Genomic DNA, 19,260 nt, shown 5'->3' on the forward strand with positions numbered 1-19,260 from the left:
GCTCTTTTTCTTTTCTCCTCTTCAGGTGTAACCCTTTTTTTGTTCGCTGCATTAAGCCAAATAACATGAAGGTAGATGTTCACACATTTACTGTTTCAAAGATCACAATAATCCCTGTTGTGAAATGTCCTCACGTGTTGGTCTGCATTTAGCAACCAGGAGTGTTTGAGGACGAGCTCGTCAGCAGCCAGCTGAGACACTCAGGGGTCCTGGAGACCATCAGGATCCGCAGAGAGGGGTATCCTGTCAGAATGCCATTCTACGTTTTCCTGTTCAGGTAACACACACGACACTAGATGCTGGGAAACATGACTGACTGTTTTGTATAGAGTCCACCCTTTCCTTTCAGCTGCTGCAGAGCTTTGGTGTGATTGAAGTAATGTTGGTGTCAAAGAATCTGCGTCTAGATGTGATGCTGACTTTTTAAACTTTTAGTCCAAGTCCAGAAGACAAGTCTGCCTCTGTTAGCACAAAAAGGAACATTTTTTAGTTTCCAGTTAGGTTAGCATTGGAGATAAGAGAGCATACATCCAGATTGATGCAGAAAACATTGCAGATGTTTGCAGCAGCTCGTCTCACTCTCCCCTGAAGGCTAATTTTTAAGTTTCAATTATGATCACTCTTGTGTTTAGAGAGCCAAAGCACTGACATTCATTTGCTGACTCTGTCCTCCTCAGGTATAAATCCCTGGTGGGTTTACGAGAGCCTCCATCACCGAACGGAGAGAACTGTGTGATCATGCTGAGTAAACTGTGTCCTCTGAGACTTGGAGCGTACCACGTTGGAGTCACAAAGGTATGCTCCTTCTTTAAATCTTAATATGCTTTACTTGTTTTATAGTATTCATCTTTTTAAAAAGACCTCTACCTCTGTGTGCTCGCAGCTTTTTCTGAAAGAGGACATCTACCAGCTGTTGGAGTGTAAACGGGAGCGCACCCGTCAGCTTGCTGCTCTCACGCTGCAGCGCTACACCCGCATGTTCTTCGTCAGGAAACGCTTCGTGACTTTCCGCATGAGGATCATCCGTATGCAGGCGCAGTGCCGAGGCTTCCTCACACGGTCAGCTTCTGTTTCCACTTTAAGTTCTCATGGTGGGACTGTGTAGTTAAAATAAACTAGTAGGTACAAAGAGAAACTTTGTATCTGACCCCTGATGCAAACTGTCTCAGAAAAGCATAAAAAGAAAGCTGTAAGAAAAAGTCTTAACATCTACCTCTGCATATTTAGATCTTTAAATGTGCCTTTCAGGAAGCGCTACGTGAAGATGAGAGAAAGTCTGGTTCGCTTCCGCTCTCTGGTCCACATGTACGTCAACCGCAAGAGATACATCAAGGTACGTCAAGGATGTCTGCTTTCTATCTTGGAGAATCACAATTTATGTCTCTCTATTTCGTCCCAGATTTTTGCTTTCTCATCGTATTGGTCTAATTCAAACAAAGAGAGTTCAGTGTTTGTGTTTCTTGGTCTGTTTGCAGATGAAGTTTGAAGCCCAGAGAAGAGCTGATGAGGAGAGGAGGAGGAGAGAAACGGTCAGATAGAAGTTCAGAGAGTAACACAGGAAGTAAAGCTTGTCTAACTTGTTGTCAAACTTTTAAACTTTAATTAAACCTTTCCAGGAGCTGACCAGGAGGGAGGTGGTGAACGTCACACACTTGGTGATCCCTGCAGAGCTGGGCGCCTTGCTGCAGGTTGCAGGAGGTCTGTGAATGACCATTTGACATTCCTTTTGTTGTGACAGAGAGCAGCATCAGCTGATAGTAAACCATAAACAAACTCAGAGACTCTCCTCTCTGTCTCTCTGTCTCTCTGTAGTCAGGAGGGAGCTGCACTCAGACTGTTTGGCTCTGCTACAGGCTCCTCACATCCAGGAGCAGGCTCAGCTCACTCTGCCTCTGGACATCAACAACTACCCGTTCTACCGTTACGTACAGATCTACTTCAGGGTGAGAGGAGCTCAGCTTCATTTACAGTCAGCTTTAAAATGTTCTTCAAAAGTGCCGTTTCAAATAATTTGTCATGACATGAATTAAACCTGTTATTGAAAACTGAAAGCGCTGCCTACAGTATTAGTATATAGAAAGCAACTTGAACACGATGTTCAGTCCTGTAAGGATGTAATGCAAAGTCTCCTAAATAATAATAAAGAATAACACTTAAGCCTCTGGATTGATTATTCAGCTAATAAATGAATGTTCTGTGTCTGTAGGAACCAAAGATGGGGATGCTGATGGCTCCTCTGGAGTCGCCTCTGACCCGGGTAGAGGAGGACCTGAAGGGGGAAGCTCTGGAGCTCTTCAACATGGCAGGCTTTCCTTAAATTGTGTTTACTCAAAGAACTGGAATAGAATGGAGTAGAATGGATAAATAATTATAGTTATAATCACAGTCTCTCTATCATCTTTCATTTTTGTTCCAATCCATTTGATTCAACTCGATCCCATTCCATTCTAACCCATTCAACTAAATTAAGCTCAATTAAACTGAATTCCATTCTATTCAGTTTCATTTAACTCAGCTCAACTTCAAGTGGTGATATTATGCTTTCTTTTGTATTTTAAAAACAAGTATTATGTTGAAATTTTAGAAGTGAAATCTAAACGTTGGGCAAAGTTTCAAGTTGCAGGGTAAACGTGTGTTTGGGTAAATCCCAGGATGAGACTTCAGGCTGCTCTGAACGGTTTGTTCAAAAAGTCAAACAAAAATCACTGAGATCAACTCAAGATTTGCTCAAACTGTGATATTACCAGTTAGTGAATCTCCTTAAAAGAGAAAATTTGTCATTTTAAAAACAGAAATGTAACTTTGTTGAATGGCAACAGTGAAGGAGGCTCTCAGAATGCTGTGTTCCAGAATGCTGTGTTCCAGAATGCTGTGTTCCAGAATGCTGGGAGGGGGTTTAAAGTTAGTCCAGAGTTAGTTTGATGATTTATCGTGGACATCTCGTCTCAGGTTCTGCGGTTCATGGGCGACCCTCACCTGAACGGGGCACAGGAGAACATGTTCGGGAACTACATCATCCAAAGGAGCCTGTCGTCTCCAGGGTTACGGGACGAGATCCTGGCTCAAGTCGTCAACCAGGTGTGGAGGAACATGAACTCTGAAAACGCTGAGAGGGGCTGGCTGCTGCTGCTGGGCTGTGTCTGCAGCTTTGCCCCGTCTTCAAAGATGGATAAATATCTGCTGAAGTGAGATTCTGTTATCTTTACGAAGCTGCAGGACTGATAAAGTTCCCTTTAGTGGTTCAGCGGAGCCTCATTCATTCTGTGCTCTCCTCAGGTTTGTATCAGACCACGGCCCTGCTGGCTGCCAGGCGCTGCTGCAACACAGACTGATCCAAGCCAATCAGAAGACACAGCTCGGCTCAGGCTCCGCCCCTGAGACTGCTCGGACCTATCCTCTGTCACTGCTGGAGTGGACGGCCAATAGAAAGAAGGCGAACATGGTGTTGCAGATGCACTGTTTTGATGGTGAGATATATTTCCACATTTTGCAGACGGAAAACACAAGAATCTGTCAGGATGGATTTAATTGTTGTTGATTTCTTCTTTCACATCTCTGTCTCTCTGTGCAGGAGGATCATTCCTGTGCCCAGTTCACTCCTGGACCAGCGGAGAGGATCTAGCAGGGCACATCCTGCGCCACAGGTGTTCATTGCTGCTAACTTTCTGCTCCTTATTTTCATTTGTAGCTCACCTTCAATGAAACCCTCTTTCACACTGCACACCGCAGCGTGCAGCACTAACAGGTGCAGCCGGGTCAGCTCAGGTTCTCTGTCTTGTTCCCAGGGGAGTGTCCGACTGGTGGAGGGGGAGTTCGGTTCTGATGAAGGAGCACGGTCAGTGGGTGGAGTTAGCGGGTCATGACTATGTGATGGACCTGGTCGCGGACCTGGAGCTTCCCACTGACTTCCCAAAGCAGAAGAGCTACTTCATCATCAGCAGTGACGACCCGGCGAGAGTCCGAGCCAACGCCAGTCTGTCAGTGAAGCAGAACTCACAAATATGAGTCTACTAATAATACTTAAATACAGCTGCTCACCAGAAATATTCTCTTCTTTTCAGAGCTCTGTTCGGGAGTGGGTTTGACTCAGATGAGGAGCTTCCTCTCAGCGGCAGACCGGCCTACAGTCTGCCTGACTCAGACGGTTACTTCAGTCATGGTACAAACACACACACACTGTTTGTCCAACATGCTTTGCTACATACATATCTTAGAACATGGGTGCTGGTTGCAGTAGCATACTAGGGATCACTCTAGGGCCCTAAGTCGAAGTCTACTGTCACATGAGATGCAGGAATGTGTCAATAGCAGCATGCATTCAGTAGATTTCTTCTTTTTTATCATATTGTCTGCTTTCTGTGAGTCCAGTAGAGTCTGATGCCTTCAGTGACAGTCAGACCCAGAGGGGAATGGACCGTTACCTGGACAGCCTGTTCGACCCCGTCCTGTCCGACAGCAGCATAGTGAGTACTGACACGGAGCGACCTCACACCCCACACAGAGGTTCCTTTATGCTTTCTAAAATGTAGATTAAAAAACTGTGCAGGTTGTTGTTTTTTCTACTTTCATTCTGAGGCGCATTGTTTCATTTTCTGAAGCTTACACAGTGATGTGGGCGTAATGATGTTTTTAACCCAAGACATTTGATGACATCGGCTTTCGCTCTTGTATTAAAATGTCGAGTAGAATAGAATGGAATAGAATTGAATGGAGTAGAGTGGAATTTGTAACAAGTGAGGGACATGAAAGAGTCAGATGTAAACAACAGAAGCCTCTCTGTAGTAGTAGATATGAAACACATCAAACTGTCCCATCATGTTGCTGCACCTGATCTGCCGTCTGTCTGTGAATGAACAGGAGTGTTGACGGAGGGGTGGAACATGTGATCCTCTGCTTCTGTCAGCGTATGAATGGAGCAGACAGGAGGCATGATTAGGTTACTGAGTGACCCACCGTAACTGTCAGAAGAGACAGGCACCAAACATTAGAGTAGTAACATAATGTTGCAGTGGGGACTTCACATTTAGTGTTTTCAGTATCTTTAAAAGGTAAAGGCTCAGAATTCAAAGAGCAGACGCAGGATGAGTGAGATGTTTGTTGAGGGCTCAGTTTCTTTCAGCTCTGTAAATGTTCTCTGCACGTTTGTCGTCCCTCTGGTGTTTACGGTGCTCCCTGCAGAGTATTTAGTTCCTGCAGCTCTCATGACTCGCTCTCAGAGGGTCCTTATCAACCACAACACAAACTTAATGCTTCTCACACTCATCTACAATCCCTCTTTTCCTCCCACTGAATCTCTGTCACCTGTTTCTCTCTGACACAACCAGGACATGGACAAGTCTGGAAGTTTGTCAGCGAGGATGAAGGGAGGAGGAGGTGTGGGCATTGCAGGAGGGGGAAGAGGAGAAGGAGGGAATCACACGACCTCCGGGCGGCCTTATCCACCAGGAATACATCCCGGAGGTAAAAAAGAACAAACTGAAATGAGTGTTTTAAATGTAGGTGCAGAGTTTTCACTTTTACTGTTTAGGTTTGAGTCTTTCCCTCTGAGATCCATAACCTCACAGACTTTCTCTTCTTCTCTGCTTTCAAATGTTGGTCAGTTCTTTCTTTTTTGCCTTATTTCCTCCTGCCCCTCTCTGTCTTTTTTCTCCCTCGCTCCACATTAATAAATAATTCATTTAAATTCCCAGCTTTAGTCTGAGGTTGATGAATAGTTCTGCCCTCTTTCTCTCTTTAAATACTCCTTCGTTTGCAGGAAGCTGTGCAAAATATAATGAGACACTGTGTTTGAAACCTTCTCTAGGTTGATGTTTTTTTAATATCTGGTCTTCTGGAAAATAAAGAAGGAGTAAAAACAGAAGTTAAAGCAGTAAATAAAAGAAGAAAACTTTGAATTGCACATTTAAAAGAGCAGATAATCAATGCAGGGTGTTTAAGGTTGAAGGCTAAACACTGAACAGTGTAAAGGTTCAGGTGTTCAGGTCACCTGCGTTTAATCTGTCGCTTAGAGGCTGTAATGAGCGGTCTGAGCTCATCCATAATGCAGAGACGGCCATTCACTGTAACCACAGATGACTCCTTTACTCTCTATAGGGAGCTGCGTCTCTCTTTCTACCTCCTGATACTCGCACAACACACCACACACTGCACCGTGACGTTTCTCTGCAGGTTCAGACGCTGCTGTGCTTCATTACTGTAGATATGTCACAGATCAGTGGGATTCAACAGGTTCTCTTCATGTTATATGAGCCATTCCATGTTTGGAGGTCATGAAGTGAATGTTTTCAGTAAATGACGGCCTCCAAAGTTTATCTTCAGTCATGTTATGCATCTAATTTACTAGCTTGATGTATGATATTGTATAGTTTAGTGCAGTGTATGGATGCATTTGCTGATTTACTGTAGAAATATGAAACAGTTCCTTATTTTAGAATGCAACAGGAAGCATTCAACCCTTTCTCTGATACTGTATCACTCTGCTAAGCCCCTCCCACTTAATGACACAGCAAACATGTGCCTAGAGTTGTCACCATGCAAACTTTTTCTGCAGTGTGACATTGTGTGTGGCGTCTTTGCTCTGACCTCATCACTCCCTGCAGATTCACTTTACATGCAGAAATTAAGTAGTGATGACATCATATCTTAAACCCCCTGTAGTGGGAGCCTGCAGGTGCATGCTGGGAGGTGGTGGGGCTGAAAGTTTGAGTGCAGCAGAGGCAGAAACCAGGAAACCTGCAGCTTATATAGACCATGTTGTTGGGAGGATACTTTGTCAGGTGATCAAGGGGATGACATGGAAACAGACACGATGATCCCACAAATGAGAAGTTAGAAATGTGCTTTCTAAAGTTACATTTTTTTCGGGGGCTTTTACACCTTTATTTATAGAGGAGAGGACAGTGGATAGTGTAGGAAACCGGGAGAGAGTGGGGGATTGACATGCAGGAAAGAGGCCCCAGGCTGGAATTGAACCCAGGCCAACCGCTACATGGGTGCGCAACTTAACCATAAGGCCAAGTCCGGGCCCAGAAATGTGCTTTATGACAACATGTGTATCTACAGGATGCATCAAAAAGAGTTCACAGTTTATATAATGTTAACTTCTTTTGGAAAGTGTTTTGATGTCGTGTGAAGTGCTGGTTAGTTTGTTCTGTCCCGCCCAGGATGAGGAGACCTCTTAAGTCCTGTAACTCTTGTCCTGCTCCCTGCCTTAAGCTGTGCCAGTGCTTCCAGTGGCAGGAGGGATGATGCCACCGATCCCTGCCATGCCAATCCCCTCCCACCACCATCACCTTGAACAGCAGCAACAGCAGCAACAGCAACAACAGCCACCACAAGAACCTCAACCTCAACCTCAACCTCAACCTCAACCTCAACAACCGCAGCAGCAACAACCTCAGCATCAGTACCACCAGTACAACCGTCCTCAGCAGCCCTACCCGGGTTCTCCTAGCACCCCAGCTGTAGCACCGACCCCGTTACCCGTTCGCTCAACTCCCCCTGAGAGAGAGGCTAGCGTAGCACCCCACGTCACCCATGTCCCCACACACCCTGCCGCATCTGTGGTACCAGGCTTACCTGTGATGACAGGTACAGGAAGATGTCTGCACTGTGACTTTGGTCGGCTTGGTGTGTGTGAGGTTTTCAGCATGTTTGGCCTGAACTGACGGCGTGACTAAAAGATTCAAACAAACTCAGCAAAACTTTTGATCGTGTGTTTTTATGAGGTTCATCTGTGTGCTCATTTTGAAGTTTTTTTTTGCTGTGTGGCTCGACTTTATCTCTAAGTTTGAAATCATCTTTACCTCAAGGTGTCTGTGTTTAATGCTTTGTGTAATTTTAGGGACGGAGCAGACAGTCCTGACCCAACAGCAACAGGCCATCATCAACCAGCAAGCTATCATCCTGGTACGTAAACTCTAACTTTTAATGTTTTTTAAACTATATGAAATAGCAGCTGTAAATGTAGTCAGTTGTTAATTTGGTCCATGTTGGCATTGAAGGTATGATGATCAAATAAAAGGAAGTAATATTTCATGAAGGTAAATCTTTCTTGAAATGTAAATCTGTGTTGCAGGCTCAGCAGATGACCATGCAGGCCATCGCCATCCAGCAGCAGATGTTGTCCTCTTTCCCCCCTGTTGCTCCGGCCCCTCAGTCGCCACCTTTACAGCATTATTATCAAACACACCAGCCTCAGCGCTCTCACATGTCCAGCCCGGTGAGTGAACACACACCTATAAGACACACTCTACACAAATCTGAAATATTACCTCCTAAACAAACTGAGCTCTGTGTTTCTCTGCAGACTAAAGACATCGAAGAGTCGCCGTACAAGTCCGCAGCCGTTCAGAGGAAGATGAGTATGTTTCACACTCAGAGCCTAAAGCTGTACAGTTTCAAACGTCTACACCTGATCTAACAGAGAGTCATATTCCAGGTCCGACACGTGGATCCCCTCACGAAAAAGTGGTCCGATCCAGCCCGAGTAACGCCGAGCGCATCGACCCCAGCCACGACATCAAGGACATCATCAAACAGCATCAGCCTGCAGCCACGACCACGTCTGCTGGAGCTGCTGCTCAAAGGTCCGTCTGTTTACTCAGAGGATAACGAAGAAAGTACTGTGTCTCTGTTTCTAAACCTCTGTTTGTGTGTGTGTTTGTGTGTGTGTGTGTGTGTGTGTGTGTGTGTGTGTGTGTGTGTGTGTGTGTGTGTGTGTAGAAAGGGTGACGGGAAAGTGTTTGCAAAGAAGCCGGACCCGCATGATGAAGCAATGGAGATCCTCAAAGATCAGATGGCGAACCCACCACAACCGGTAACCCTCAATCACAAATACACAGGATCCAAAATATGAAAATGTCTGTAGCCAAATTAATTAATAACCATTGTCAAGGGGTTCTGACCAATCAGAATCAAGCATCATACACAGCTGGAAGATCAGTAAGTGGCCGGGTAATATAAAATGTTATATTTGTTTCGTTTCAGAGTCAAAGAAAACCTCAATCCTTCCACCGTAAAGAAGAGGGCGGACTAAAGGTTTCCAAATCCATCAAGTCTCGCCCAATGGGTCCGGCCAGTTCCAACATAAGCCCCGCCCCTCCTCCAGGTGAGCTTTAACACATCCATGTAGGACGAATCCTTTACACACACATAGATAACATGGTTCTGTAAGCTCATGACTAAGTGCCCCCTGTGTTTGTTTGTGTGTTTATGTTTTCAGTCTCCAGAGAGTTACCGGTGGAGGAGGAGATCATTCAGACTCAGCTCCACAGCAGGACCAGCGATGAGTACTACACGTACTCCAACGTGCCCTGGAAACTCTACATGAGGAAAGAGGTCACTCCAAAACTTCCTCACTCTTATTTAACTGAATTAAGATGCTTTGTATCGTCCATTTCATATCCATACTGATGTTCTGTTCGCAGGTTTTCTATCCAAAGGAGACCGTCAACAACCCGCTGATCCTGGACCTGATCTTCAGACAGGTTGATTTATTAACTGTTCAATTTTTATCTTGAATAAAAGCTTCATTATTTTTATGCTTAAGATTTAAAGGTGCAGTGTGTCGTATATATATATATAGAATTTAAATATTAATTATTTTAGTTTAAATTAGTGTATAATCACCTGAATATAAAAAATCAATTTGTTTTTGTTAACTTAAAATGAACATTTTACCTTGTCCCCTTCCATGGAGGCTGCCATCTTGCACTTCCATGTTTCTACGGTAGCACAGAACGGACAAACCAGTAACATACATGTTTTTATACTTAGCATCCATGAGATATATGCGTCTGATAAGACATGAAGAAGAGTGTTTGTTCTTTGCAAAATATTTGTATTGAAAGATGTGTTTGATGGTAACAACTTGACAGATGGAGGATCATATTTATCATGCATGAGCTTTTTGTCCTCAAAGGCCACCGTCACTTCACAGATGGGAGCTAAACGTTCCTATTTCTTCGTACTTCACCTTTAAATTGAGAAAAAAACAAAGAATAAGAAGCAGACATACTTCTTATCATGCATGACCTTTATTGAAATGAAGTTACTTACACTCTTACTTCTTATGTCCTGCAGGTTGTTCATGATACCTTCTCAGAGGCCTGCATTCGCATTACGCAGGAGGAGAGGCAGCAGATGAAATCCTTCTTTGGTAGGACAAACTCTCCACCCTGCATGAATTTACTCTGATGGAAACAGTAGTAGCTTTTGGATTATTATTTGAAGCCTTGTATGAATTGGGGGTTTGATCCTTTAACTTCTCTTAACAGCTGAGAACAGGGTGGATCAGGTTTCAGGAACACATGACGAGAACGTGAAGAAGAAAGTCGCCGCCATCGCCAGAGACTCATGGGAGATTTACTTCTCCCGCCTCTTCCCCGCCTCTGTGAGTTCTTCTCTTTTCTTATATGAGAGTGAAAACTTGATTGTGTACTTTTATGTCTGCCTGTACTCAGTTTTATGTATTTGTATATGTGTGTGTGTTTGTGTGTGTGTGTGTGTGTGTTCCAGGGCAGTGTGGGAACAGGAGTGCAGGTGCTGTCTGTGTCTCATAAAGGCATCAAGCTGCTGAAGATGGTCAGAAGCAGCTCTGCAGCTTCAGACTACTTCAGAGTGCTGAGGCCTTACAGGTGAGAGTTTAAAAAAAGAGGATGATGAAGGGACCTTTATTTTATTATGTCAGTGTCCTCTATCAAAGCCCCTGTTTGAGCTCTCTTTCTACCGTCCATGCAGCTACTCGGACATCCTCTTTGTTTCCATCCCGTCTAAAAACATGCTGGAGTTCAACCTGACCAATGAGAAGCTGATCCTCTTCTCTGCGAAGGCGCCGCAGGTCAAACACATGATCGACCACTTCCTCACAGAGCTGAAGAAGGTCAGGAAGTTTCTGTGTGAGGTGTTGGTCTGAAGATGATTTGTTTATATTGTTATCTTTTTGTGGTGTCATCAGTCAGCTTTAACATGTCACGTCACTGTCAGGACTCAGAGTACATGGTCGCGGTGAGGAACTACATCACCGAGGACAGGAACCAGCTCAGCTTCCACAAAGGTGACATCATCAGACTGCAGCATATGGACGGGCTGGAGGCGGGTGAGACACACACACACACACACAAACACACACACACAATTACACACTTAAAATTCATAACAGCGACCTCCTGTCTGCGTCTGCGAGACATTTACAGTGCTTTGTCACGCTGTGTGTGTGTGTGTGTGTGTGTGTGTGTGTGTGTGTGTGTGTGTGTGTGTGTTCAGGCAAACATTACGGCTGCATAGTGAGGAAGAAGGTCATGCTGCTGGAGGAGCTGAAGAGAGAGACTCCAGAGTTTGGTGGGTTTGGCGTCAGACTGAGATCTGTTCCCTCATTTTTAAAGTTTGACCTTGTTTTCCTGATTTGACCTTCAACTGTGTTTTTATAAAATCAGAAAATCATACTGTGGAATGTTTTCTAATGTTTTATCACAAGTTAAGAGAAGATAATAAGGCAAGATAAACAATAATATGGTAACTCTCCAGTGACTGTACATGCTGTGTGTTCTTGTGTATGTGTGTGTGTGTGTGTAAAGGTTGGCGTTTCGGGGCTGTGTATGGTAAATCAGGAGTGTTTCCCTGCGACTACGTCCGTCCCGTGGCTGCTCCAGACTTCCTGGTTCTCCCGGCGGAGCGCGTGGAGCCTCGAGACCGGCAGGGACGAGTGGCTGCGTCTGCGGCTATTGCTGTGGCGATGGGCTCAGCTGTAGCTGCTCATGAGCTGGACCTCTCCATGGAGGTACGGAGCAGGACGTTTTCATAAGAAAAGAGATCATTAAAGTGTTAATACAGGAAACAGAGTGAGAATAACTCTACAGTTTCAGCATCAGTGATACCTGATGGTGCTGTTAATGTATGCTGGAACTGTTGGGTTTGATGAAACTGAAATATTGTTGTGTATCAGGTCGTGAATGAGATGTACGGAGACGGCATGAGCACAGAACTGGAGGATCTACCTCTGCACAGCAGCCAGTACCACATGGTGGAGTTCGCCAAGAAGTACTTCAGAGAGGCGCAGAGGAACAGAGGGTCAGTCTCTCACACACACTGACTCAGCGATCAGGGGCGTGTCCAGATCTTTTAGTTCTGACTTCTGTAGGCGTTGCATGAAGTGAGAACTAACAGCATTTATTTACCCTTTTTGTCCCATCATATCTACTTTACCTACCAAAATAAAAGCATCATACAAAGCAAAATTTCAAAACAAACACGGTCTCAGCAGATGTGTGTCTAACATGAGTCTGGTCCTAGTGGAGGTTTCTGCCTGTTAAAGGAAGTTTGTCCTTGCCACTGTAACTTGCTAAATGCTGCAAAGTGCTCTGCTCATGGTGGATTAAGATGAGATCAGACTGAGTCCTGTCTGGAAGATGGGACTGGATCTGATCTGGTCTTGATGTTGGGTCTTTGTTAATAATAGAACATAGAGTACGGTCTAGACCTGCTCTGTGTGGAAAGAGTCTGAGGATAACGTTTGCTGGGATTTGGTTCTTTATAAATAAAGATTGATTGATTGATTGATTGACCCACAGGGACCAGAAAGCCAAAAAGGGGAAGGAGGGAAGGGACCCAGCTGACATGGTGAAATTCTCAAAGGTAAAGCACGATCAAAAAACAGATGTGTCTCTGTGTTCCTACAACAAAAAACATTTTAACTTCTTGTGATTAAGAAAAGAGACGTCCAAAGTGAAGTCTAACTGGATGTTAGAGTGAAAAAGACATCACGAGAGCTGGACCTGTCTTGTGTTTTGCTCTGATTTATTTCTCCCTCTGTTCTATGTTTATCTCTTTAGTCTCCTCTCCAAGAGTCTCTCATCGACTTCTCTGACAGCGGGATGAACAGACTGGCTGCAGACATCTTCTTAGGTGAGCGAAGAAGAAGGAACGGATTAGAAAATGAGTGTAGATGTGTTTTAAATGTGTTGCTTGGTGTTGAAGAGAGAATATAAGTCTTTAAATTTGAATTATCAGATGATTCAGATTATTTACGCCCACAGCTATAATGAAGTTCATGGGAGACTTTGCACTGAAAGGTCAGACTGAGCAGGACCTGGTCACCTCCATACTGAAGGTACACGAGCATTAGCACACACACAAGACAATAATAACCCTTTAAAGTCCAGTTCTTCAGTGTTCTTCTTTAAATGTCCTTGCGCATGTAGTTAAGTGGTGACCACGGTCTGATAAAGGATGAAGCGTACTGCCAGGTGATGAAGCAAGTCACCTCCAACACCAGCTCCAAGCCGTAAGACTCCTCTCCCTTTAACATCCTCATCAGTGTTGGTGTGAGAGGTTTTTAAATAGTTGTTGTGTATTCTTGTAGGGACAGCTGTCAGCGAGGATGGAGGCTGCTCTACATCTTAACAGCTTTCCATCGCTGCTCTGACGTCATGAAGCCGTTTCTGTTGAAGTTCCTGCAGGAAGCGTGTGAGACTCCCGGGATGCAGTACCAAGGTAGACGACCAATCAGAAACCTGCAACACGTCACCCTCATCCTTCCTCTTACTCCTCATTCAAGTGTTTAATGGCTGCTGCTCCTGTCCACAGGTATCGCTAAGGCGTGTGAACAGAACCTGAGGAGAACTTTTCAATATGGAGGACGGAGTCAGTATCCCAACAGCATGGAGCTCAAAGCGATGCTGGTTAGTTTCTGATTCACTCACGTGGTGGCTGCACGTACGGCAGGAAGATCATCATGTAAAGAGACTCGTCACCTTTAACGCTCTGTGTGTCGTGTTGTCAGGCTGGACGGAGCTCCAAGAGGCAGCTGTTCCTGCTGCCGGGGGGGATCGAGAGGCACCTGAAAATCAAGACGTGCTCTGTGAGTCTCAAACACACCCACATACGCGCCCACAGTCATGCACACAAAACACTGGCGCCTATTCTACCACCTGAGCTGAAGCAGTGCTCCAGTGACAGGTTGTTGTGATTGGATTTCAGGTCGCTCTGGATGTCATCGAGGAGCTCTGCTATGAGATGGAACTTCACAGGATGGAGGCTCTGGATGAATACGCTGTCTTTCTGGTCACTCACAGAGGTAACAAGGATCAAGCAATGCAATCTTAAAGCTGTGTGCTGCACTTTAGATACACAGATACATCATGCAGTGTGTTTCTGCACAGGTCAGAATGTGCGTCCTCTGAACAAGCGTGAATACATCCTGGACATCGCTACAGAGGCAGAGCCGGTGGACGCCAACTACAGTCTGTGGTTCAGGAGGGTCATCTGGAGTCTGACTCTCAAACTCGACAATGAACTCTACGTCACCATGCACTACAATCAAGTGAGCTGTGACACAGCTGATAAGACAGCTAATCTACACATCTAAAATGTCTTACTTTCACTGAAGTCTACTTTCTCATGCACAACATTTACCTACAGTAGAGAATTTTCATTACACAACAGACTGGAATAACCCTTTAATGTGTTTGTTCAGGTGTTGCCAGACTACCTTAAGGCCTTGATGAGCGTGGTTCCTCAGGGAAAGGCCAGCGATCAGCATCTGCAGCAGATTGCCAGACTGTCTGCCTTACAGCACCGTGCCAAGGACACCATCTACCTGCCCACCCTGTAAAGAGACTCCTGCATACACCTACAGCATCCACACAATAATACTCTACCTGCTCAGAATACAGCGATCACTCTGCATCTTTCTGTGTGTGTGTTTCAGCCGTGAGGTGCAGGAGTGTGTCCCCCCACCGTTCTATGGCAAGCAGGGTTCACAGCCGTGGCTGAACATGACGACTCAACACATGCAGCATGTCCAGCCTTTAAATCCACACCAGGCCCGTGCTCAGTTCCTTGGTAAGACTGCAGCTGTGTGTTTGTGTGTGGTATAATATAAATGCTGATACTATTCATATGGTATTGTTGTTTATTTCCTCTCTCAGGTTTGGTCAGTGCCTTCCCCATGTTCGGCTCCTCCTTCTTCTACATCCAGAGCTGCAGCTCCCCCTCCATCCAGGCGCCCTGCATCCTGGCTGTCAACCTGAACGGACTGCACTTTCTTAACAAGGACACCCATGTAGGTCCCAGACACACAATCATGCATGCAATATATGAATTTAATCCTGGATTTGGACTCATTTAACTCTTTTATAGATTCATTTATGTTAACAGCAATCATTATTATTGGAAATTAAAAGATTTGGCGCCCTCTTTGGGTTTGTTTTTTATCAAACGTGACCCTTGATATATAAAGTCTCATATTTCTCTGAGTTTACTCCACAATCTCTGCACACCACTCCTCAACCTGTGCCGTTAGAAGTGTTTCCTGGTTGTGTGTTGATGTTATCTTTTTAAAATTGCTTTCGTGTGTGTGCATGTGTGATAAGGAAGCCACGGTGCGTTTCCCTCTCAAGGAGGTCCAGTCGACTCGCACCCAGAGGCCGACTTCAGGCTCCAGTTATCCGTATGTAGAGATCATGATCGGGGACCTGCTGAACCAACGTATCACACAGCTGCAGCTGGAGCAGGTGTGTGTGTGTGCAAGACACAAACATATGAAGCTGTTCTGTGTATTTCTCTCTGTAATTACTGTGTCTGTGTCTGTGTGGTCTGCAGGGTCTGGAGCTGTGCCGAGTCATTGCCATGCACATGGAGAACTTGTTGTCCGTCAGAGAAAAGAGACTCACTCTACCGCCCAGTGAAATCACGCTGCTGTAGTGCAAAACTGAACATCAGCATACAGAAACATCATCATTTATTAACCATACATGCACTGTATCTACCTCTATTTGAAAATGGAACATTTTGATATGTAAAGGTGATGATTGTTTGATAAGATGTGGGTGGATGAGGATGATGTTAATGTAACTTTATATACTTCTTTGATTGATTGGTCCATGGGTCGGGGTTAGATGTTACAAATATTACAATTACAGTTCCCCACAGCCAAAGTTGTTAACATTAGTTATCCTGTTCTTTCCCACTAAAGTCCCAAACCCAAATATGTTCAGCTTACTATGTTAGAAGCATAATAAAACAGCACATATCTACATTTCAGGAGCTGCAACAAATCTATTCTGAGACGTTTTGGCCTGAAATGTTAAATTGATAAATCAGGGATTATGTATATGAAGAAGAAGTTTTATTTCCATTTAAATTTGAACAAGAGAATTAAAAAGGGAAAGAAACAATGCTGAAGGCCACATCGATGAACTCTTTGCACTAATTCAAATGATTATTTTTTACTATAAACAAATATATATTTTGTAAATAGATTTTGTACATACTATTCATGTGAAAAGTACAATAAAGTTTGTAGTAATATATATTGACGTGTGAATTTGTTTCTTTAAAGCTATTGTAAGGTACCTTATATTTGTGTTGCTTTTGGCGCCCCCCTGTGGACATAGCTCTGTCTTACTTCTGCTGTACTTGCAGTGTTTTCTAACTGGTACTTTTTTTCCAACTAAAATATACATATTTTAAAGCTGCTGTGAGGAACTTTTTGTTTATATCAATTTTGGCACCCCATTGTGGACAAAGTGATACCTCTTATATCTTGTTCTGTACATGCAAAAGTAGTGTTTTCAACAAAAACCTCACCCTGTTGTCTTTTAACAGCCAGATTTATCACTCAATGTGATTATTTGCCATGAAAACAGCCAGAAAAGGATGATTCTAAAGCCAAATGTCAATCATGTGGTTTGACACCTACCCCCTCTGAGAGGTTTAAGGTTTTAAAAATGACAACAGAGAAGGTATCAGTGTTGTTTATGGTTTTGTTTGCTTTTGAAGGTCATAAAGAGGCATCAGTGATGGTTTCAGTCTGTTTCTCAGCTGGTGAAAAACTCCTCATAGTGCCTTTAATTTCTGTAAAAGTTCTTTTAATTTAAAAAAAAAAAAGATTTTTTTATTTTTTTTAATGTGTAAATAGTATTTTTTTATTCCTACTAAAATATATTTTAATATGTTTTAATTAAAAAAAATCAATTTCTAAATATTGTAAACCAAACACTGTAGGAAATATATTGTTATGAACAGTTTATAGGTCTGTTAATGCCCTTTCTTTGGGCGCTAGGCTAATAGCTTTGCCTCAAGAAACAGAAAACAATTATTAATTGATATATTTCCCAACTGTTCAACTAAAATAAGTAGTTAAATATAAAATGACATAATTATAGTTGAATTAATCCACTTATTTTGCTTCTATTAGCACGTTCTGGGTCTTAACGGCTCTTAACGGCTGGTTTCCCGCCTTGTATCGGACCGTTGTAACATGTATCCGGGGCGCCCTGTGCCTCAAACCGAGCCTCCCCTCCCCGCTTCTCTGCTCCCCTCTCTGGGGGAGTTTCTCTGTAATTACTCGCAGATTTATCCGCTCTCATTGGTTAACAACACCGGGCTCCGTGTGAACCGGGGAGAGGGGAGGTGGGGAGGCGGGGGCTGTGGTCAAACCCACCCCGACCGAGACAAGCAGTGGGAGGCAGAGAGAGAGAGAGAGAGAGAGAGAGGAGGGAGAGAGAGAGGGAGGACAGCCGCAGAGAACAGCAGCAGCAGCAGCAGCTCGGAGCTCCGCGTTCAGCCTGCATGGGCAGCTAGTTAGCTCTTAGCATCGACCAACGGCTACAAACACCGACCAACCGCCGGGTCTCTGCTCCCCTCCCCGGCTCGCCCTGTCGTCCTCCCCGCCCTGTCGTCCTCCCCGCCCGGCGTCAGGATGATGAAGTTTCGGTTCCGTCGGCAGGGCACGGACCCGCAGAGGGAGAAGATAAAACAGGAGCTGTTCGCCTTCAACAAGGTAAAGTAACGGTTCTTATGGAGGGAGGGAGGGAGGGGAGGGAGAGAGAGAGAGAGAGGGGTCCCTGCTCCCCTTAAACTATCTCAAACAGGACCCAGTTTTCCCCTCGAGCTCTCTGCAGCAGTCCCCCCCGCCTCTCTCCCCCTCCTCGGCCGCTCCTCTCTGGAGCTTCTTCCAGATCCAAACACACAGACTGCAGCTGATGCTCCAGCTGACTTCATCTGGTTGTGTTTTAATTTGCTTTAAATCTTTTACATTAGAATGAAAGGAGGAACTTCTGCTGGTAAAACAAACATGGCTGTAATTAACCAGCCTACACCAGATTATGTCAGGGATTGGGATTATCAAGCTTCATATTAACATGATTAACAAACATAGAGGCAACTTTGAGGCTTTATCTGAGTGCAGTGTGACCTTATTGCATCCAGCTATGGATCTGATCAGCTGATAATGTTATAGGATTATATTGTCTTGATCCCTGGAGTTGAGATGGAGGTGTTGCAGCATCACAAACACACAATTAGGATTTACAATAACCCATAAAATACATAATAACAATTATAATCATAACACTTTGAAAAACAGGGTTTTAAATCTCTTCTTAAGACTTATTTTTACAAACTTTATTTTATGTGACTTCATCATTTTAACCTCTTTTTATTTTTATCTATTATTATTTTTAGTTTTTATCCAACTAATTAATTGTTTTAATTTTATTTGATTATTTATTGTTTTTTATTTATTTTTCATTTATCCTTTTTATTTTATTTTCCTTTAATGCCTATATTTATTCATTTATTTATGCATTATTTTTTTATTGTGATTATTCTTGTTAATTTTTTACTTTGTATTCTGTTTTTGCATTGTTAGAATTCCTACACTCAAGAGGTTAAGATAAAACAATGTTGGAAGACTAAAAACAACAATATATAACAGATTAAAACAATTTAAAGATCAGAAATATAAATTATAAAACATTCAGATAATAAAAACATCTGGATTAAAACACACTCAGGTGTTAAATGGAGTAAAACTTGTGAAATGAAGTACACAGTTTAAATTACAAGTCCTGAGATTGAGTGGCATGCTGTGATTAATTGCAAGTTATGCACACAGCAGCATAAAGGTGCAGCTTTTATGATAGGAGGTTGAATATACAGCATTATATAAACTTAATGTAGTGTAAGCTGCAGTATAAAGTAGTGGCATTATATAAAGGTGCAGCAGTAAAGGTCAGAATATTCATCATATCTCCCTTTATTTACTCCTCTCAGGGAACCCCTGAGTTTGACCTAGCAGCCTGTCCTCACCTTCTAAACGCTGCTCACCTGATGAGAGCTGTACCTCAGCCAGCAGTCTGAGGACGGCTGTGCAAACTGCAGTGGCCTTGAACTCAGGTCAGGTTAGGCCGCTCTCCGTCTGCCCGCCCAGAAAGTAGAGCAGCGTGTCCCAGAGAGAGCGGCTGTCCAAAGTTTTTG

General features: G+C 43.8%; 2 protein-coding genes across 4 annotated transcripts in view; both read left to right on the forward strand.

Annotated features, from left to right (window-relative positions):
• Window positions 1-16,310, forward strand: part of myo15aa (myosin XVAa) — a 40,854-nt gene extending 24,544 nt beyond the window's left edge. For 2 of the 3 annotated variants that reach the window (XM_034711836.1, XM_034711837.1), the window contains exons 23-69: window positions 26-71; window positions 153-277; window positions 678-795; window positions 884-1,059; window positions 1,249-1,333; window positions 1,476-1,529; window positions 1,617-1,698; window positions 1,813-1,943; window positions 2,207-2,302; window positions 2,950-3,185; window positions 3,277-3,467; window positions 3,572-3,644; window positions 3,786-3,977; window positions 4,062-4,159; window positions 4,369-4,463; window positions 5,325-5,460; window positions 7,216-7,590; window positions 7,844-7,908; window positions 8,078-8,221; window positions 8,309-8,363; window positions 8,441-8,588; window positions 8,725-8,818; window positions 8,989-9,109; window positions 9,224-9,339; window positions 9,429-9,488; window positions 10,084-10,159; window positions 10,278-10,393; window positions 10,519-10,637; window positions 10,741-10,882; window positions 10,987-11,098; window positions 11,266-11,340; window positions 11,577-11,779; window positions 11,945-12,069; window positions 12,570-12,633; window positions 12,831-12,903; window positions 13,035-13,108; window positions 13,200-13,282; window positions 13,361-13,491; window positions 13,585-13,679; window positions 13,781-13,858; window positions 13,978-14,074; window positions 14,160-14,320; window positions 14,474-14,607; window positions 14,708-14,841; window positions 14,928-15,061; window positions 15,372-15,512; window positions 15,601-16,310. In XM_034711836.1, coding sequence (XP_034567727.1) covers window positions 26-71; window positions 153-277; window positions 678-795; window positions 884-1,059; window positions 1,249-1,333; window positions 1,476-1,529; window positions 1,617-1,698; window positions 1,813-1,943; window positions 2,207-2,302; window positions 2,950-3,185; window positions 3,277-3,467; window positions 3,572-3,644; window positions 3,786-3,977; window positions 4,062-4,159; window positions 4,369-4,463; window positions 5,325-5,460; window positions 7,216-7,590; window positions 7,844-7,908; window positions 8,078-8,221; window positions 8,309-8,363; window positions 8,441-8,588; window positions 8,725-8,818; window positions 8,989-9,109; window positions 9,224-9,339; window positions 9,429-9,488; window positions 10,084-10,159; window positions 10,278-10,393; window positions 10,519-10,637; window positions 10,741-10,882; window positions 10,987-11,098; window positions 11,266-11,340; window positions 11,577-11,779; window positions 11,945-12,069; window positions 12,570-12,633; window positions 12,831-12,903; window positions 13,035-13,108; window positions 13,200-13,282; window positions 13,361-13,491; window positions 13,585-13,679; window positions 13,781-13,858; window positions 13,978-14,074; window positions 14,160-14,320; window positions 14,474-14,607; window positions 14,708-14,841; window positions 14,928-15,061; window positions 15,372-15,512; window positions 15,601-15,702 — 5,581 coding nt within the window. In that variant the 3' untranslated portion in view covers window positions 15,703-16,310. The remainder of the gene's footprint in view (window positions 1-25; window positions 72-152; window positions 278-677; window positions 796-883; window positions 1,060-1,248; window positions 1,334-1,475; window positions 1,530-1,616; window positions 1,699-1,812; window positions 1,944-2,206; window positions 2,303-2,949; window positions 3,186-3,276; window positions 3,468-3,571; window positions 3,645-3,785; window positions 3,978-4,061; window positions 4,160-4,368; window positions 4,464-5,324; window positions 5,461-7,215; window positions 7,591-7,843; window positions 7,909-8,077; window positions 8,222-8,308; window positions 8,364-8,440; window positions 8,589-8,724; window positions 8,819-8,988; window positions 9,110-9,223; window positions 9,340-9,428; window positions 9,489-10,083; window positions 10,160-10,277; window positions 10,394-10,518; window positions 10,638-10,740; window positions 10,883-10,986; window positions 11,099-11,265; window positions 11,341-11,576; window positions 11,780-11,944; window positions 12,070-12,569; window positions 12,634-12,830; window positions 12,904-13,034; window positions 13,109-13,199; window positions 13,283-13,360; window positions 13,492-13,584; window positions 13,680-13,780; window positions 13,859-13,977; window positions 14,075-14,159; window positions 14,321-14,473; window positions 14,608-14,707; window positions 14,842-14,927; window positions 15,062-15,371; window positions 15,513-15,600) is intronic. The other variant, XM_034711838.1, reaches the window with a different exon arrangement.
• A 929-nt stretch (window positions 16,311-17,239) lies between these two features.
• Window positions 17,240-19,260, forward strand: part of llgl1 (LLGL scribble cell polarity complex component 1) — a 34,059-nt gene continuing 32,038 nt past the window's right edge. The window contains exon 1 of the mRNA XM_034711255.1: window positions 17,240-17,782. Within this exon, the coding sequence (XP_034567146.1) occupies window positions 17,702-17,782 (81 nt within the window). The 5' untranslated portion in view covers window positions 17,240-17,701. The remainder of the gene's footprint in view (window positions 17,783-19,260) is intronic.

This window comes from Notolabrus celidotus, chromosome 20, assembly GCF_009762535.1.
Source record: "Notolabrus celidotus isolate fNotCel1 chromosome 20, fNotCel1.pri, whole genome shotgun sequence".
NCBI lineage: Eukaryota > Metazoa > Chordata > Actinopteri > Labriformes > Labridae > Notolabrus > Notolabrus celidotus.